At 34.9% G+C, this 20,673-nt stretch overlaps 1 protein-coding gene across 8 annotated transcripts in view; it reads right to left on the reverse strand.

The window, feature by feature from the left end:
- LOC145691029 (uncharacterized) overlaps positions 1-20,673 on the reverse strand; it is a 149,529-nt gene that overhangs the window by 121,564 nt on the left and 7,292 nt on the right. For 6 of the 8 annotated variants that reach the window (XM_081766585.1, XM_081766591.1, XM_081766582.1 and 3 more), the window contains exon 2: positions 11,467-12,076. In XM_081766585.1, the coding sequence (XP_081622711.1) occupies positions 11,467-11,906 (440 nt within the window). In that variant the 5' untranslated portion in view covers positions 11,907-12,076. Of the gene's footprint in view, positions 1-11,466; positions 12,077-20,673 lie in introns of those variants that run through there. The other 2 variants (XM_081766587.1, XM_081766583.1) reach the window with 2 other exon arrangements.

Raw genomic sequence — 20,673 nt, forward strand, 5'->3', positions numbered from 1 at the left:
CCTAAAATCTCGACGCTTCGTGAACCCAACAGAAGCATAGGAAAAAGCAACTGTCTCCAGCTGTACTCATGCTTTTGAAAGATATAGAGGCTCCGCACGCACAGCCTTCTGATGATCAGTCCGAATAACTGTGTTAAAGACTATTAACTGCCTATCTTCCATGTTGTTTCTGAACAAAATACTTGTTTTGTATGTACTGTACAATGCAACACGGACTGAGGAGTGTGCACATTTTGCAACCAACGTGGTACATATTTCAGTTAGAAAATATATATATATATATATATATATATATATATACACGTCCATTTTATGTATTCATATATATATATTGCATGCTATTATACACATTTGGTGACTACATGTCTTATTTGTTTCCACAATCCGCCATATTGGATCCGAAATTTTGCATATTTTTCATTTGGATATCAGATTCGTCTTCAGCGACCCGAAAAACCTTTATTTACCCACTTTCAGCTCCATGGCTTGATTTTTTCTTTTTTCTGTCCGCAATATTGGATCCGCCATTTTGAAGTTTTTAATTTGGATATCAGACTCGTACTCAGCGACCTCGCAAACCTTTATCTGTCAAGTTTCATGGACATGGCTCCAAATCTTCCTATTTTGGCCACATTTTCAGGGTTTCTGGACCACTGTGCAATGTTCGAGTTCGCTGGGTTTCGTTCAGAAGGAAACAACCCTCTGAACAACGACAACAGCATAGCCAATGACATGGATTCTGCTTGCAGTATGGCAGCGATTGTGTTTTTCTCTACAATAACGCAGGCTTTTAACAATTTTATTTATAGAGGCACAAAACAAAGAAGCTATTCTATGGAAAAATCGTCACCGCAAGACACCATGTATATACTGGATATGAAACTTTGTTTCTCAGATTAGGAGTCAAATACTTTAAACAGCAAATTGTCTCATAAGTATAGCTAATCTGAGAGGCCATTTTATATATATATATATCTGTCTATCCATATGTATCTATCTATCTATAGCTATATATATATATATATATATATATATATATATATATATATATGGTTAATTAAAGATAGTATACTTTTGTGTATCATAACCATTATAGATCAACATGTTAAGTACAATCATTCGTAAAAGCAATAAAACGAAAAATGATTTCTTTCTTGTAACGAAAACTGCTTCGTTTATTAGTTTATATGATCAATGAATCATGGTATTGCATCACATACAAAGTAATAGTTGGTCATATAGCACCACATGTCCACATGAACAATCAGTGATTCAACAATTATACCTCCTAATGTATTTTCTATTAAAAATGGTTTCGGACACAAATCTTAAAACCGGTTTCGGAACATATTAAGGAATATGTATATGCAGATGGTTATTAATATGAACTTAAGAGCAGTGAACTTAATGATTAATGAAGCATTCATAGGGTACGCCATCTTTCGCTCTCAAAGCAGCTTCGATGCTACATGCAATCACCATAGCAATTCATGCTGTGTCCATTGCGTTTTGTCATTCTAGAATTAAGTGCAAACATCGAACCATAGGACGCACAGTCTCCTGAAATTGTGATCATAAAAGGCAGTGACGAGACCAGTAGGTTTCTGCATAGGATCTATTGGAAACTAGGATAATGAAGTCCGGAGCATCACAGAGAAGTCCCCATCCTTAACAGTTGGAAAGAGACAGAGCATCTTATGGCGTCTGCTACATAGAAGCTTATGTTTGGTTTCCAATAGGACACGATGATCCATTAGATCATATTACACGCTTTCAGTTGTCAGTTATTCATCGTGAGTGTTCGAAGGGTTACATTCCCTTATCTCAGTGCACTCCGAACCTGTATGTCCATGCCATATAATTCGCAACGGAATTGGATCGTTGACAGAGAATATGGGATATATCGCCTGAGTTCCTCAGTCACCTTCACCGTAGTTGCATGACAATTGTGAGTAAAAATCCATTTTATTACTTAGCAGAACTACGTACTGATTTTCTTTCTACCATAATTTCTGTTCTCTGATGTTCTTTTCTCAAGTTCCATAATCACTTGGACACAGTGCCTTCGAACATACCAAATATACTTGCCATTTTTGTTACACTTCCTAACATTTGTCTTTTATGTATATCCAATAATCGCAGATTCTGCACTGTAGCCATCTGCTTAGTTCAACACACTCTCATATTCTACCGCTTTTCCCGTAGTACCAAGATTTTCGTAATACACTAATTTCAACTTCACACTTGCGCTGTCACCGTTTGGTAGTTGCTATATCAAATATTAGAGATTAGACATGTTTCCAGATTCTACTTTTTCTATTATTTTGATAACCTTGAATACATATTTACAATAGCTTAAAGATGTGTCTGATTTTAAACTAAACTACTTCAATTCAGAAGTAACGATTATTAGTAAGATTACTTTTTAAATGAGCCAAATTTCAAACATACTACTTAGCTGAAACTAGAACCTGATTATTTGCCAGGTTACCAGTTAATCTTTTCCTTATTTTATTTTTATATTGTCCTTGTATATTTTGTTGTACCAATAAAATCATTTAAACAAATGAGTTTGCACAGTGTTTAAAACAAAAGGTTATCTCTGGTGTATTAATAAATAATTCCAAAGTTAGAATGTTAAACACTTTCGTTGAACTTATACTGCTCATAATCAATGTGGGTTAACATGTGCTTTCTAATTTGATCTGTTTGAGTTATAGATTTACCACATAATTTACACGCATTAGATTTTTTACAAAAGTGAAGTAACATATGCTGCTTAAGCCTAGCTTTAAGTAGGAACTTTTTACCACAATGAACACACGAAAATGGTTTCTCACCAGTATGAACTGACAAGTGGTTTATTAGTCCCTCATTGTGGATAAACTTTTTAGCACATAGTCCACAACGAAACTGTTTTTCAGGTTTGTGACTTAGCATGTGCCTTGAGAGATGTTGTTTATTAAAAAAAGGTTTCTTGCAATGGCGACATTCAAACATTTTTTCTCCAGTATGGAATAATAAATGTTGAGAAAGATTATCTTTGTATCGAAATGTTTTACTGCAGTGGTTACAAATGTATGGTCTCTCTCCCGTATGAGTTCGTAAATGGTTCGAAAGATGGATCTTTTGAGCAAATGAAGCACTGCAGTGAGTACAAGGATATGGCTTTTCGTCCGTGTGAATCATTGTGTGTCTAAATAAATTCTGTTTATTCGAAAAAGATTTACCACAATGCTTGCAAGGGTAAGGCTTCGAACCTGTATGAACCATTAAGTGTCTCTTAAGATTATCCTTTTGTTTGAAGGGCTTACCACACTCATTGCACATAAACTTTTGATCACATTTAAGAAAATGTTTTTTAAAGTTAGTAACATAGTTAAAAGAATTACCACACTGGTTGCAAGAAAATTTCTTCTTTGTTTTCGCAGATAGATCCTTATATTCGTCTACGCTGCTAATAAGAAAAGCAAGAAATATATGAATATCAAGGCTCAGTGCTTCAAACTGCTGATAAAAGAGAAGTATGACTTCAGCAGTTAGGAATTTTAAATATGAGCATGCTTTGTTCAGAAAAAATTGTAAAACCAGTGTCGGAAAAAAAGCTTTAAATGCGTTAATGAAACAAGAGTATATGGTAAAGGCTTTCGCGGGTAATAGAAACAACAAAGCAATCATAATGCAAATTACACCTTATTGTGTTACGACTACTCTAAATGTCTTATGTACGAGACATCATATGTTGTTCGTCACATAGAATTAGATATCTGACAGAACTTTTGATACATATTAATAGATCCGGAATTCGCAATCTCAAAACATACCAGTTTTTGTTAAAAAGGAAATATCAGTGTAGATACTTGTTCATGAAATAAATGAAATTCTGAATAAATGAATATGGAGTACGATTCAAGATCACATTCCTCATTCTATTAAAAATGATGAGCACTAAATTGTGTCATTTTCTGTATTTCTGTAACCAATTTGCTAGTGTATATACCGAATTAAAATCTTCTTTCTAATCCTAGTCCCTGTTCCGATATTTTTGAATTCACTATATAATATCGGAATGAGTAATCAGTTTTTACTGTACAAATTTTTTTTAACGCACATATAAAATCCACTTTTCGATCCAAATAATAATAAATTGGGAATTTTAGGATTATTAGGTGTGTATGTTTACAGGAAATAAGTTCTTTTAATTTATTATCATTTTCTATAGCTCTTCCATATATGGGTAACACATTTGTGCAGCTGTAAAGTATGTTATTATTTCAAGGCAATTCATATTTTAGTAATTGGATATATTTTTTCTAAATATTTGCCAATCCCAAATCAGATAGGACCCTTAAGACCCCCTTCAGCCCGATGAGATACCAATATCCTGACCAAACCAGTTTTATCTGGTTTTAATAATTTCTTATTCGATTTGTAGTACCGCCACCAGAAAATTATGTGTTCAGATTGGAAATTGTACGAAACCTCAATGCTTTGGCGCATTTTTACACCGAATTTTCTCGTAAGCCATCGTCTAGACAACTCCTAAGAGAAAAGCTGTGAAAAGTTATAAGTGAAATTGGAGGAGCAACTTAGGTAATACTTATCCAACATATGTTTAGAAACAGATATTCAAACTGCATGAGGACAGAATTGCTTCAAAATATAATAGCCCAGCGCAGCAGAACTATGAAATATGGAATCTTGTGCCGCCATGTCTAAGAAGATGATCATCAAGATCAGGTGTTAATTACAAGTGAATTCATTTTCGTTTTCATTAATCATCTTAAAACATGGAATTCGGAGATTCGAAACGCCTTCAGTATTTTTCCTTTCCGTTTATTGTAATGTTAGTGTCCGGTTATGTAACCTGTCCATAACATAGAATTCTTAATTAGCGTAGTATCTGTGTGTGTTATATAGGTCATGTCGGTATTCACTGTCTTTCCATTTGTTTTTGTTTTAAGTTAATTCTGAGAATACACGAGTAACTCTTTTCGTAGGGAACTCCTGCCAGCTTTTCCTTGTTTTCCAACTTAATTAACATGGGTTGAACAAAGGCAAGGTTTCTTTCTTTTAGAAAGGTACCTTCCTCAACACCCTTTCGGCCTAAATTTATTACCAAAATATACGTTTTCCTTTAAGTGCAAAGTTTGATAAAGCGATGAAAAATTTTCCGATTTTCAATGCCTATTTATTATAGATACATTCATAATAGGTTTCTGTTTTGTGTAGTAACATGTATTTATATGTGTAATTGGTAGCATGTGATGTTTGGTTACTGAGTGCAGATATTTCTATTAGAATATGTTGCCAATGCATTTAGTAACAATAATATTTGATCTTTGTGTAGGATAAGATTAGTGCGCGAATTCGTACAGTATCTTTGTTTTCTCTTTTACAGTGAAAGCTCTAAACTATCCTTTAAAAATCCAATGCTATTAATAAATAATATAAAGTTATTATTCTTTTATATTTAGTCAACATTTGGTTTTGAGTGCAAGTTCTATTCTCGCACAACAACGACCCTTAAGATGAGAATAAGGTTGCATTTCTTAAGTTATTTGTTACTACCTGCATATCAGTGTTTTCAGTGAAGTTTAAAACAACATTTTATTTAATATTACTTGGTTATAACACCTGCTAGCGCTATGGCTGGTAATTGATTCTTGAGAATACACTATTAAGCATACACGAAAATTTAATTCTCTTTCGAAGCGAGATAACTGAATAATACTAGAAAGTAAACTCCGCCTTATCTCTTAACAAGAACCAGCTGTTAGGAAGTAATCTTTTTAGTTAAATGTCAGTAATTGTTAACGGTTCTGAAACTTAAGCTCTGCTTCTCGAAGCGATCAGTCAATTATTTAAATCTCAGGCTACACTCCGAACCATTCCTGATCTACACGGAAAGTACGTGTCGGGTACTGGTCTAGCTGGAACTGAATGACACCATGAGGATATAATACTGGTGACGTTATGATGTTGGTCGTGATGTATAAGCACTGTTTAGGTGCCATTTAATTTTCTGAAACTATCCTGCATTACGAGTGGAAATTCAACACCGACATGAAATAGATACATGGCCATTATGATTATAAACCACCGTGTAACTAGTCCTATCAGGTGCCCGTCATTCAATGATGTGAATATTGATTTATCTGAGAAAACTACTTTTTCCCAATTTTGATCCACAATGTGAGAATACGAGACGATAAATATTGTTTTCGTGTGAGAGATTTATCTTTACTGCAGGAACACACCCAAATTACCCAGCATGAGGAAACTTTCAGCGTGATATCTGCGTACCACCAGCAAACTGGGAAGCTTCCCTCAGCGTCAGCACCTCCTTGGGTTTAACGAAGCATCGATTAGTAATCTTTCTATATGCGTAACAGTAGACACACGAAGACGAAAATGATGTCGTCATTACCAGTCTGATCTGTAATACCATATTGCCGAATCTACCGCCTGGCTGTAAAGTACAGGTTACCCATTCCTCTGCCAGCTGCGTTTGCAGTATGGCACTGTAACTCCCATAAAGTAAATACGGCTGATCGCCTGTCCATGATCAGCAAAGCTCGGAGTCTCAAAAGCTATGAACCAAGTAACAGCTGGTAACTGCAATGCGGTTGGTTACTTGCAGTATGCACACTTTGCAGAGAAACATTTAGTCAACATTTGCGAAAGGAATCTTGAAACGGGCAAAGGAGAATAATAAGAAAAGAATAGTTTTCATAAATGCCGTTTCACCAAGTGAATTATTCAATTTATCATACAGTTTTTACAAGTATACAGTATAAATTCTGGATTTAAACCTAGAAAAAGAATCCACAGTCTTGCTTTACTAGAACAACAGATAGAAATCAATAACAGTCCTTACACAAGCAGTAAGTTTGTTTCATTATTACTTACCAAATCAATCTCACCGTTAGTTTTAAAACAGGAAACTGAAATTAATTAGCGTAATTAGTGAGACTCAACTGGGTGATGTTTCAAAAAGATATGGTCATAATTTTTTTTTTCGTTCTAAAAGTAACTCAACCTTAAAACATTTATGTTCTAAAATAATACCACAGAGACAGAGGCTCCTGTCCTGGTCGGGTTTGGTATTCTCCCTTATCTGTCAATAAAACAATAATACCTGTTCATCAAAGGCAAGAGTATAAGAATTACAAGCAAGCAACTAAGGTGTCTTACATATGTCTCTGAATTGAACATGACATCTGCAAGGGTTCTAAAATACAAAGTAGTGAAAACTTGAAATCACTGAATAACACTTTTATACACAACTGGCGTAATTATCTTTATTTTGATGCTGACAACGTAGTGAAACTAGTTTCATATCAAATTACTCCCGATGATCTAGTTACTAGCACGTGTACTTTTGGTGTTTGTAGTCCTGGGTTCGATTCCCGGTAAAAGAACAAGAAAATAATTCACAATCTTTGACTTTCACTAAACATCCGTCTACTTCAAGAATATAACCGTGTGGTGCTAAAACTAGACAATACTTTCATTGTCATACAAGCTTCGTCTGAGAGTGTAAGGGATCGTTTTCGTAATTGTGTGGGTTGGTAATTACTTAATACACGATATTTGGTCTAGTATTCAAGTTTTCAAATGTAGAATATTCAGATAAGTTGACTAAAGTAAGGTGTATATTCCTACAACAGACCAATGCAATAATTGTATACTGTGTGAACACTCAGCTTAATGGAAATTTAACACCCTTTTCAACATTATGGCTATATGAGACGTGGAAATGTAACATGAGATCCAAGGAGAATGTGTTTATACTGCGAACACAACCAGGATCTCTACACGATGTGAGAATATTTAGAAGCAGGATATTATGAGCAATTGAATTTTGTAACAACTTACTATTTTTCTACGCTTTACTTATCTATAGAAAGACATGAATAGTTTTAAGTTACAATCAAATACACAGCTTTTTTGATATTTTTAAGGCAGTTGATACCTCTGGCCTCGGTATATATATAACGAAGTCTCGAATATTCGTACTAATCAGCGTACAGAAAAATACGAATAAACGAAAAACATCACTAATGGAAAACGATAATTGGCGTGTTACGAAACAGTACAGCGTAAGAACATTTAACTTACATAGTATTCATACAATATATTTACTTTGATTATCATCATTTATACCGTCTGGCTAATTTAGCTCACTTGTGTTCCAAATGTTTTTTCAATCTTGGAAATAACTTCTCCGGGATACGGAAAATACATAATACCCGGCAAAATCTTTCATTTTAACGTCTTGCGAACATGTTGGTTAGGTCAAGGGAGATTGATGACGGAAGAATCGGTGGAATGAGAAAGTGGAAAAAATGGAACTGAACGATAAAACCCACGAATAGGGTGTTATCCATTAAAAATTAACTTGGTAAGGGGATCGAATCAGGACCACACGCACCAGTGATAACTTCTTTACCACAGAGCTACCGTTTCCCACATAATACCCAGCTCTTGTGAGTCACTACCCAGATAATCTGAAAATCAATAATCCTGTCCGGAGAGCCCAATATTTATATAAGAATATCTAAACATTAATGTTTGCAATTATCATAGCTTATATAATTATACGTAGTAATTAAAAAGAGCACTGGGATATCTATCTATATATATACAGATGGTGATCAGAAAAATTGGAAACATCTGAACGAAATTGGAACTTACAACATTAATATGTTGTCGGGCCACCTTTCGCCTTCATGAGAAGTGGGATGGAGGCATAGAGGTCGTGAATGGTAGCAAGTGGAATTTTACACCATTCCTCGTGCAGGGCATCGGCCAGTTCTGTGTGAGAGGATGGAGGTGGAAATCATCGCCGGAGTCGTGTTTCCAAGACGGACCACAGATGTTCAATTATGTTGAGATCTGGGGATTGGGCGGGAGAGCGGAGGTGTTAAACTTCATCCCGATGTTCCTCAAACCACGCTGCAACAACGCTAGCTGTGTGAATGGGTGCATAATCATCCTGGAAGATGGTGTCATTGTCCGGGAACAACATCCGGACCATAGGATGCAAGTGGTCTCCTAAAACTGCGACATAATCTTTGGCAGTGATTCGTCCGCTAAGTGTGACCACAGAATCCAATGAAAACCATGATATGGCGGCCCATAGCATCACCGAGCCGCCGCCATGTTTCACAGTTGGGCGGAGACACTGCAGATCATAAGCTTCTTTGGGCGTTCTATACACATAAACACGGCCCGTGGTTGGGAATAGGGTGAAGGATGATTCATCCGACCATATCACACGTTCTCAGTCCTCCACGGTCCAAGTTGCATGGTGGAGGCACCATTTGCGGCGTGCGAAAGCGTTATGGTCCCTTTTGAGCGGTTTGGCCCGTGCAACACGACCCCGTAAGTTCATGTCATGTAATTCGCGGCGGACTGTGATGTCGAAACAGGGTGGGAGAGGTACTGATTGAGTTCCTGCGTCACTTGCTCCGCAGTGGCACGACGGTTCTGCGTGACAATGCGCTTTAATACCCGCCGTGACCTGTCACTCAAGATTTTTTCCGCCCACTGTTCCGCTTCCCCGATGTGGTTATCCAGTGTGTTGTGTAGGCTCTCATCACCTTCGACACGTTCCCACGCGACACACCTAACACAGTAGCCACTGCCGTCACACTCACTCCACATAACCGCACACCAACAATTTGCCCTCCTTGAAACTCTGAGAGGTCTCCGATTTTACACTACCTCCGTGTGCTGCAGCCACTGGACACTGCTGTTCCATTGCGCCTGACGAAGTATGGAGACCGACCTAACACACCACCAGCAGCGGTCCGGTGCTGCGGGCGCCACGACACCACTGCCAACCCATATATAGATATAGATAGATAGATAACCCGTTGTGACTTTTTAACTAATTGACAAAAAACGCACTGATTCCCTATGGTAGAGTTATATTATTTGGAACATTCTGTGATACTACAAAATTAACAGTATTGCTAAATCAACACGTACGTAGTATTTTGCTAAATACGGCCACGTTAATTCATTACACATTTCAAATCCATATGTTACAGAAAATCTTCTAACGTTATATTTACTATAGATGGTTTTAAGTGAGGAAGCCACAGTATCAAAACAACCTAATATTAGTGACTTCCACAGCAGTAATAAGGAAATGAAATATACGGTTGAAAGCAAATTCATAGTAATGTAGTACCTGAACTATGATTATGAGATGAAAAATTCTGAATAGAAAGAAATGTAGTTACAAGGGATGAAAAATCTGACTTTTTGAAAAGCATCTATTTCAAAAAGTTCTTGAAATGAACACCTCACCCATTTGTATGAGCCTTTTAGTAGATTTGAAGATCATAATGGTGTTTAGAGCAGCTTGTTATTAAAAACTGTTTTAGAGATATGGTAAAAAATAAATATAATTTGCAAAACAGCTTAAAACTATACACAAACTCCGAGAAACTGTCATAATTATACCTTCCAAAAGTATTGTTATAATGGTATGAAAGCATTGCAAATCAAGAATTGTTTTCAAAAGTTTTCAAAAGTAGACCATTTTAAGTAATATATAAAATTTTATCATATTTTCTATATCTCCGGAATGGTTTGAGATATCAAATTCCTGTAAACTGCATAACGATTTTTATATTTATTGCATATCATGTATGTAATACTTATTTAAACACTTTTCAAGATAAATTCGAGTGAAAAAAATTCAAAATACTAATTCTTTCTTAGTCTCAACTTGTTCAAAATACGTCATATAATGACCATAGTATTCAACTTTAAGGTAGTATGGATGTTCGTTACCCCGTTTATCTTCCTTGCGTTATTGCTGTTATAGATCTGTCCAAAATTTCCTTTGTTCTCGATATGTGATTGTGTAGCGTCTTTAGTTAGAAACACTGCGTAAATGTGGTACTTTCTTTTCTTTCTATATGTGAATTTGAAATAAGTAATGTTCTCAAGTAGTGTCATTTCAACTTTTGTTTAGTTAGTAACACTTAACCATTGTGCAAAATTTCAGCGTTATTTATTCGTTAGTACAAAAGTTAAACGGTGCCTTCAGTGACCTCAAATTTTAAATGAATATACAGTCTAAAATATGTGGATAAATTATTTAGTACATTTTTTGGATAGGGATAAAAAGACAGAACTGCTTGCATTGCTGTATAACACAATAAAAATCGGAAGTATGAAATCCTTCGTTCTGGAATGGAGTTTACAATTTTAATACGAACCAACTTATATATAATTATTTAATAGTTAATTTTAAAATATGTTTATTAACTAACAATTATCTTCCAAAACTTATTAGGTAAATTTGACTCATATTTTTCACTGTAAATTCACTCTTAATTTGGTGTCCTTAATACACTATTTAAGGAAATGAGACTCAAAAGAGCACGGAAATTATTAGCTCGAGACCACCTTTTTATATACATAGATTGATAGCAAGCTTACCTTGAACCTTTTGATTTACTTGGAATCACTTCATAACTGCATCTAGCTTCATTTTCTACGATTTCAAATCTATTATCACATATACTCGAACTAGTAAGGTTGTCATTGGTTTCTGACTTCACTGAAACAAATTCTGGACCATAAATTGAAGTACATAATGGAGTTTCGTCGTCACTACTATGTTCATTTTTAACATTCAGTGATTGTGTTTCGGTAATGTCAGTGATGAGGTCAGTGGTGATACTTGTTGCTACTGGCACTGTATTCTCAGTTAGATATACATCGTTAATTTCCGTGGACACCAAACGTGATTCTTCATTGACAAATAACTCATCTTGATCATGTGGCTCTTTTATATAAACACTTTCAACGCACAGAGCCAAGCCAGGTTCTAACGGACACTCTTCATTTCCGCTTCTCGAATGGTGCTCCATGACCATATTAGTGTGAATGTCCTATGTTTCAAATAGATAAATTCAGATTTATATAGTGCCTCGCATCAACTTGAGTAATCAACATATTCGATTAATAATGATATTCAAAGCACAATAGTTTTTGCTGTTAATTTAGGAAAATTTGTAGCATTTTTCGTTACACCATCGCCTTCCAACTAGAAAAGAAATAATAGATAGAATTTAATAATTGAATATAAATGTGCCGAAATGATTTCATTCATATGCTGATCAAAAAAGTGGAAAATCTAGCAGCTAATTCATACACATATATTATGAAAACGTGCAGGTTTACATATAAAGAATGAAAAAACGCACTATGAAGTGTTGAACGTTCAAAGCCAAAAAAGTATATATCAGAGATCGATCAGATATATCAAAGCAGGGAATAATCTATTGCACAGTTTCTCCAGTAGACTAGTCGCTATGATAAATGCTTTTCGATACACGTGATCAAGGGTTCGATTCCTCCAAACGAAAAAGAAAAGTTAAAATTCATTTAAGTTTATTAATCATTCGTCCCATTTGGCCTAAAGCAAACAATTGAGTAACAAAATGAAAGGTTATTTCATTTCACGAATAACCATATGGAGACTATGAAATCAAAACATATAACACTAAAGTACAACTCATTTAATATTAGCTCAGAAAATTATTATTTTTTGACAGAATCTCTGTATAAAGGCAGCACTGAGAAATTTCTCTTCGCAAACAGATAAACGTGTATATGTATGTGTGCACCTTTGCGACGCAGAAATTATTTTCACTTCTCCGAATATGGTTATGGAATGTAGCCCAAAGAGTGAAGTTCCTCCCAATGCATTCTTAACCACAGTGCTTCATGGCTTTTTTTTAACCATTACATTATCCATTGTGTTGTGTTCATAACTGCGAGCACATCGGTGGGAAGAGATTGGCAACTGTATGTTCTTCCTAGGAGGAAAAACGCAAAGAGAAGAACGAGAAATTGACTGTGGCTCGTGGCATCAACATATTGAACTCTTTAACAAGTAAAATTATGAATTATTTGTGCTCAGTAATAGTGAAAAAGGAGACTAAACAATTGTCAAATGCAGGAATAACTGCCAAAAGTGTGTCTTCTTACGGACACGGATTCTTACAAACAGATATGTCTTAACAGGTTAAAGGGTTTCTTCCGATACGAATAGTGCGTGAATGCGATCGTGTGTACTATCAGGGCCTTGAATAAACTTAAATGCATATGATTAGTATAAAAAAATGTTACAAACGTGCAGTAAAATTTTAGTTAATATATATAAATGGCTAATTATGCATGGTTTCTTCGTGTTTTTGTGAATTTTTATAGGCATGAGAAAATCTTTTACTTTTGCATGTGATCAAAAAGTCAGTATAAAACTATAATTTAATGCGTAGTTTCAGAATCATAGATACAACTTAATATTGTGCCATTACACAGGGTTCCATGAGCACGTTCTATTTGCCGAACTCTGGGTTTGACAGGCCAGAAGTGATGGTTGTGGCAGGTGCCATTGTGGGTGCCTCAAGGTTTATCTGCGCGCGGGTCTGGTATGCAATAAAAGACGTTACTATTGCATGGTAGACTCGGGCAGAGTGCTGTTCGGGGAACAGCAAAGCAAACGATAGTGCAAGGTGTATTTGTGTCTTTTTGTTGACTAATCAAACGGTATTTTTCCTAATGACTAAAGCCAAAATAAGAACCAGTACGGAAGCACTATAGAATCATTCACCCAACAGCCTGTATGTTAATGTTGAAAGTAGCGGAATGCATCCAACAAAGAATAAACCATAGACCGCTAAAAATGGCACCCGAAAAGGGACCGATGTAAAATTTACTTACATACATGGTTGTGTTTGCGTGTGACTTTGTGCGTAGTAAATATTGAGTTGATTTAGTATGTACTAACGGTATTTTAAATATTAGCGTTATTTCTTCATTATTGCGTGTATTTAGATTGTCAACATCTTTGAAACTGAAAATTTAAAGTTACAAACACTGCTTCAGGCAATTAAGGATCTGTCAGTGAATGTAGATGGAAAATTTGAAAAATCGAACGGAGACTTGAAAGAAAAAAATGAAACATCCTACGCAGACTTGAAAGAAAAATTTGAAAAATCCAATGCAGAATTACACAATGGGCTACATAAAATTACAGAAGAAAATAAAATAGGATTCACTTCCATTATTAAGAAAGTCACGGAAGAGAGAGAATTTACGTTCCGACTTTGAAGAAAATTTGCAAATGGAAGTAGAAAAGGTGAGACGTTCATGCCAAGAGAGTTTTTCGAAGTACATGAAAGAAATACACCTTGAAAGTAATAAATGTAATGCAGAGTTAGAGTCTGTTGTTGAGAAGTTAAATCTCATGGAGAAAACTAAGCGAAGAGATTTCGAAAGGTATGAATGCTTTTGAGAACTCTTTAATTGCTTTTAACCAGAGACAAAATAAGTGTGTAATCAGAATAGATACGCTGAATAGTCAAATATAATACTTAGAGTCACGTAGACTGTGTACACGTGAATTAAAAGAAAGAATATATAAATGTGAAAAATGAATGTCAAAACTTCAGGATGTTGTTGGGTCTAGTATTAGTGGATGCGAATCTACTATCATATCACAAAAAACAGTGGAAAAAACTGAGGCTGATATAATAGCAAAGCTGAAGCTGTTGTTAACGATGTAGAACAAATAAAACAATCCCTTAAACATAGCCAGGTAAAAAAAAAATCCCACATTTCGATTACCTTTTTCCGAATATTCAGGTCAAAAAAGAAAAGATAGATGATTACGTTAACCAAGATATGTGTAGAACTATTACAGTGTATTTTGATTCTGGTAGTAGTACTCCTGAATCTAGTAGTTCTAAAGATTGAGGTAATTCACGTTCATTCCAAAACCGTCATAAAATAGAAAAATGAATCAGACAGGAAAGTTTCTGTGAGTCTTAGGGATTTAGAAGGATTTGAAAAGTTATTAGAACATGAGAATGAACATACTGCAACCACATTCTTGAAAAAGTCCAAAGATTAGGCTTCATTCATGAATATCCGAAGTAGCCAACTCACGGGATCCGCGTACAATTCGTATATTAACAATTGTTCTTCTTTCGATACATTTAAAGCTGAATTCGAAAATGAACAGGTGCAAGCGAGTAAGTAAATAGTACTTCAAAATAAACCGTATGATCCCAAAACAGACGGAAGCGTGTAGTTTTGTTGCTATAGGTTCAAAAAAATACAGGAAATCGATCATGGTATAAAAGAACCACTTGCTATTAATATGGTATTGAATTTAATTCCGCCTTATTTCAGACGTCAAGTTACTACTCTTACCACTTTGACTTTGTCGACTGTGTTACAAGTCATTCAGAAATTGGAAGCTATCCCTAAATCTGATTCTAGAGGAAGGTTTAATCGTATGTTTGTAAAAGTTAACCGTGTGTCATATCCAAATAGTAATTTCAACGAGAATAAAAAAAAACGTAAGAATAATGGAAACGGTAACAAATCATCATACTCTTCAGACGAAAACACCCAACAAAACAAAAACAACAAACCTAATAATAATAATAATAGTGATGAAATGCATTTTGATGCACATTCTTGTAGTTCTAGTCAGAATATACCACCTAGAGTTAATTCCCAGCTGGTAAAAACTTTTATCAACCACAGAATGGAAATAATCAACCTGTAAATACCAACGATAATGTTGGAATGTACTCTTCTAATGGTTGATATATATAAATTTTGGTTGATATATATAAATACCTTATTATGCATGATTTCTTTGTTTCTCTGAATTTCCATAGGCATGAAAACATTTTTTTAAGTGTGAATGTGATCAAAAAGCCAGTATAAACGTGTAATTTAATGTGTAGTGTCAGAATCATAGATACAACCTAATATTGTGCCGTTCTACAGGGTTATACGAGCACTTCTATTTCCCGAACTCTGGGCTTGACACTTTAGAAGTAATGGTTGTGTCAGGTGAACTTTGTGTGTGCCTCCAGGTTTATCTGTGCGTGGATCCGGTATGCAACAAAAGATGGTACTATTGCATGTTGGACACGGGCGGAGGTGGGGGGACCAGCAAAGGAAACGATAGTGCAAGGTGTATTTGTGTTCCTGTGGTTGGCTAATGAAAAGGTATTCTTCTTAACCACTAAAGCCAAAATAAGGAGCGGTACGGAAGCACTATGCAATCATTTACCCAGCAGCCTAATGTTGAAAGTAGCGAAATGCGTCCAAGAAGGAATAAACCATACGCCGCTATAAACAGTAATGATACAACACGCTGTAGTGAATCAAATCTGGGAAGGTTATGACGTCTGTACAGAAAAGTACGTGACCTTGTGGGAATTTTCGTGTCTGGTTTACGCACAGTCCATTGGTGAATTTCTTATTTAATAAGTTATTATAATTATCTAATCGTATTTTATGTACATTCAACGTCAACCACATAAACAGTCCATTGTTTCCTAATGGCTGCGCCTACTTACTCGAAGCAGAATACTTGTACTCATACAGTCAAAACAAAGATTTAAGCCCCTCATGTACCAGAAATTCCAAAGGCGCTATTATGATCTATAGCGCATTGTGAAAACAACCAAGAATAAATTTTAGGGCCAAGAAATAGTAATCTCTTTACGGTTTATTATTCGTTTCGTTAGTAGAATAAATTTTTTGTATGTACATTTGCAAGAGATTTGTTTTGTAATCCATGTAAAAGTTCAAACATTTATATCACAGAATATTAGATACCACAAAGCGCTGAACCAACTACTTTTTGAAACAACCTAGTTTTGAAATACCTTACTGTTCTGAATATTATGAAAATGGGAATATACATATTCTGTGTACTGCTACTTGTATGGAGGTTAATAGAGCAGGCACACTTGTATTATGAAGGTCATTTCGTTGTAGCGTGACGAGCTATGGGTTGAGGATTTACTTTCTGGTGAAAGTAAGTAAATACAGATGAAGACCGACATTTGGAGTATGAATTTGACCGGCGCTATATTTGTTCGAATGTGAGATCTCGAGTTTATACATAAGTAATGAACGTTACATGTGTGTATACATAGTTTACATAGCTTGCAAAAGAACAGTAAAATATATATTACCAGAGCAATGTAAATATTTATCTGATTTTTCTATACTGCTAAAACCTAAAATAGGTTCGCAATCTACCTTAAACGTGACAGGTTTCCTGGCACAAAAGGCAGTTAAAAACTTCTGGAGGCATGCCAAACGGGGACGTAAACCATACATGAAATTACTGAATGGACTTGACATCCACCCAGTTCCTTTAAGAAGTAATTTAAATTAATGCAAGTCCTGGAGGTGTTTAAAACGTAACTCAGAATTGATTAGAAACATGGGAATAGAAATTCAAATATAAAATTCGATAACAGAAATTTGGAATAAGAATATAATGATCTGATGTTGAATAATTGAATAATCACAGAGCATGATATGGACTGGTAGGGCTTAAAGACTAGAGAAGACAATGCATAATCACTTATTTTGGTAACGATGATAAGCAGAACCTCTGATGGACAGAATGAGGGAGTAGAAAAATTAATGATGAATAATATGACTCGCAGAGTTTTGACGTCAAACTAGAACTTCCCATACCCGGAAGAGAATTCGGTAGTATTTATATAATTATACCGTCATGTCAACATTCCTACATATTCTTTCTGCGTCTTCTTAGTTCTACAAGTCATAGCTGATCATTTGCATTGTAGAAGTCAAGGCACTCTAAATTTTACATTGAATTCTGAATCCTAAAGAATATTCAAAATGCTTCCACTTCATACATTGCCTATTTTATATACATTTAAAACTTCAATTAAATATTTTGTTTGATTACACATTGTGGTACACAATAATACAAAGCAGGTGTTCGTCATAGATCAGTTTTTTTTTTATATCCTTGACGCACGTTAGAATCCACGAAAAAACACAAACACAAAATTCACGTAAATCTATCATGTGAGTACTGTGCAGTACATATTATAGATATTTATGTCTGTATGTTTCAAACGAATAAATATTATTAATTTATTAAACAAAGCACTGGGAAAAATGCGAGAGCTATAACAAATGTATTAAATTTGAAAATGAAGGCTACGTATGATAGTATAACTGTCATTCGGCAGAAAATTACAAAAAAAAAAAAAAAAAAAACGGACAAAGCAAAATACTAATAGCGAATTGGTATTGAAATGAGAGGGTTATTAGAAGTAAAATCTCAATTCAAACAAAAGAAAGTATAGATTCTCGGAATCTTAATATTGTTTTATTATATTCCAAAGTAATTGACAGTAACCCAAAACAACCCAAGTATCCTATGTGTATACGGCTCTCTATCATTGCACTAATCACTGCGTCCTTAATATGACGTCTATTGGTAATATTGTGATTATTTGTACTTCTGTAGAAGTTGAAGTACGATGAATATTGCGCAAAGTGCAAAAGAATTGTGAAAAATGGAATTTTATCTGATTCGTGTGACAGACCGCTACATTTTAAGTGTAGTAAAGTATAAAAAAAATGAACATAGAATTGATGAAGATTTGGAGTGGTTCTGCCCAACATGTAAAAAACATAGCGGCCCAATGATTAAGAATTCGTCTGACGATTATTCAGGTAATTTGCTAGAAGTCATAAACATTCTACAGGACGATATGAGGCTATTGAAATCAGAAAACGCAGATTTAATATGAAGAGTGAAAGCATTAGGATAAAATGTTGATGGAAACAGAACTTCACACTATGAAAGGACAAGGTATGTTACAATAGACATATGCCGAGACACAACCAACCCGAGCCAGTACTAGCTAGCCCAGTACAGTGTGCGAATAAATTTAGTGTTCTAGCGAATTTTGAAAGTAAAGAATTGAACAATCCAAAATCAGTGAATATTAAGAGCTAGACTGTAAATGGTTTGAGAACAATGAACAAAAAGGGAATTTCATAAACGCGAAGTGTACTGCAAAGATGAATACGATTAGTACAGGGGCAGCTCCTACGACGCACACTAAGGTGTTCATATATGCTGACAGTCTTGGCAGGGGGACTGGCTGAAAAAATGAAGCAAGATTTGAATCATGATATAGAAGAATTTGTTAAGCCTGGAACTAAAAGCGTGGATATTTTATCCTGTGTTAATAGTCAAACTGCAAATAAGGAGGATAACTATATTGTCATATTAACTGGGGTTAACGATGTGGTTTTAATAAGGGAAGTGAAGTCATGAAAGGGATTAGGTAGAAGCTTTCTGAACAAAACCATTGTAAAGTAATTGTAAGCAACATTTCAAACAGGTATGATCTTACTGAAGAGTCGTGTGTGAACAAAGGATTTCAAAAGAGCAATGCTAAATTAAAAAAAAAAAAAAAAACTATGTAACGTCTTCCAAAATGTCGAAATTCAGGATGTAAATAAATTATAAGGGAGATGTACACGAAACCTGGCACACATTTCAAACAACGAAGGAAAAGAATACTGATCAACATGATTTATGAAATAATTGATAGGGATCTTTATGTAAAATTTAAATTTAAGGTGGCAATAAAAATGCCAAAATTAGTTCAGGGAAACTGAATACACAAGAATCAATGAATAGATAAAATTTTATGTGGGGCCGGATAAAATCCTCAAGCCTAACGAAATGTGTTGAACTGAATGTTGTAAATGATTCAGTAGATGAAGAAAACAATTGATTTTTTTTTTCAAAATTGTAATAATCATATAGATTGGCAGATTCATTTAAATCACCACTCAAAAGGAAACAACCTAGCTGAACTTGAGTTATGTTTAGGTATTCTTCCTTGTGATATTTTATGTCAATGAACATTGGATAATAAGTGATGAAAGTTACATGCATACGCCAAAAGGTTACACGTTAGCTACTATTTTCTGTAGGGATAAGACATTACACGGAGGCGGGGGTAGGGTGGCTCAGTGGTAGAGATTTCACGTCCTTGGTTCGAATGTAGTTCGCGCCGTGTGGGCTTTATGGTGAACGAATACCGTGCTCGTGGGTTTTTCGGGGTTCTCACGTTCCTTCCCACTTTCATCATCCTACCATTTCATTCATTTCTCATTATCACCGTCTTCTTTAGCTTAACTGCCATAATCGTAAGACGTAAAAGTGATAAATTTCATACCATTTCAAAACATTACACGGTGGCGTAGGATTTACGTAAAAAATAGTATAGGTATTGAATACTCTGTTTTTGACTTAACTTGTTTTTGTATAGAACAACATTTTCAGGTAGCTGGTGTGTTACTTACACAAAAAATATTTCATTGAATATAATATTTTATTTAATTAAATCGGACACCAAATTCAGGTATGTATATTTTTCTTAATGCTTGTGAGAAATTAAACAGCTACCTTTATAAGTACAAAAACCATACAACATTTCATAATGGTGATATTAATGTAGTGCCTGTTAGTACATCTATCTGAACACTACTCTGTGATGTTCTTAGGTCCCACAATTTTTATTATATTAATGATCAGCCCACAAGAAATTCTCCATGTTCATATAATGTTTTAACTAATGAAAACTGCCATGTTATGTGGTACTCCACAACATTTTTTGTGTGACTATGAAGGTGTGTGGCGAACTTAATATACAAAATCTGCGTTCTGCATTGAAGAATCTTAACTGGGAATATTTATTTTCTGACTGAGAAAATTCTTCCGAAAACTTTATCAATATCAATTTTTGTTTCTAC

The sequence above is a fragment of the Thermobia domestica genome, chromosome 7, assembly GCF_964235325.1.
Source record: "Thermobia domestica chromosome 7, izTheDome1.hap1.1, whole genome shotgun sequence".
Lineage (NCBI taxonomy): Eukaryota > Metazoa > Arthropoda > Insecta > Zygentoma > Lepismatidae > Thermobia > Thermobia domestica.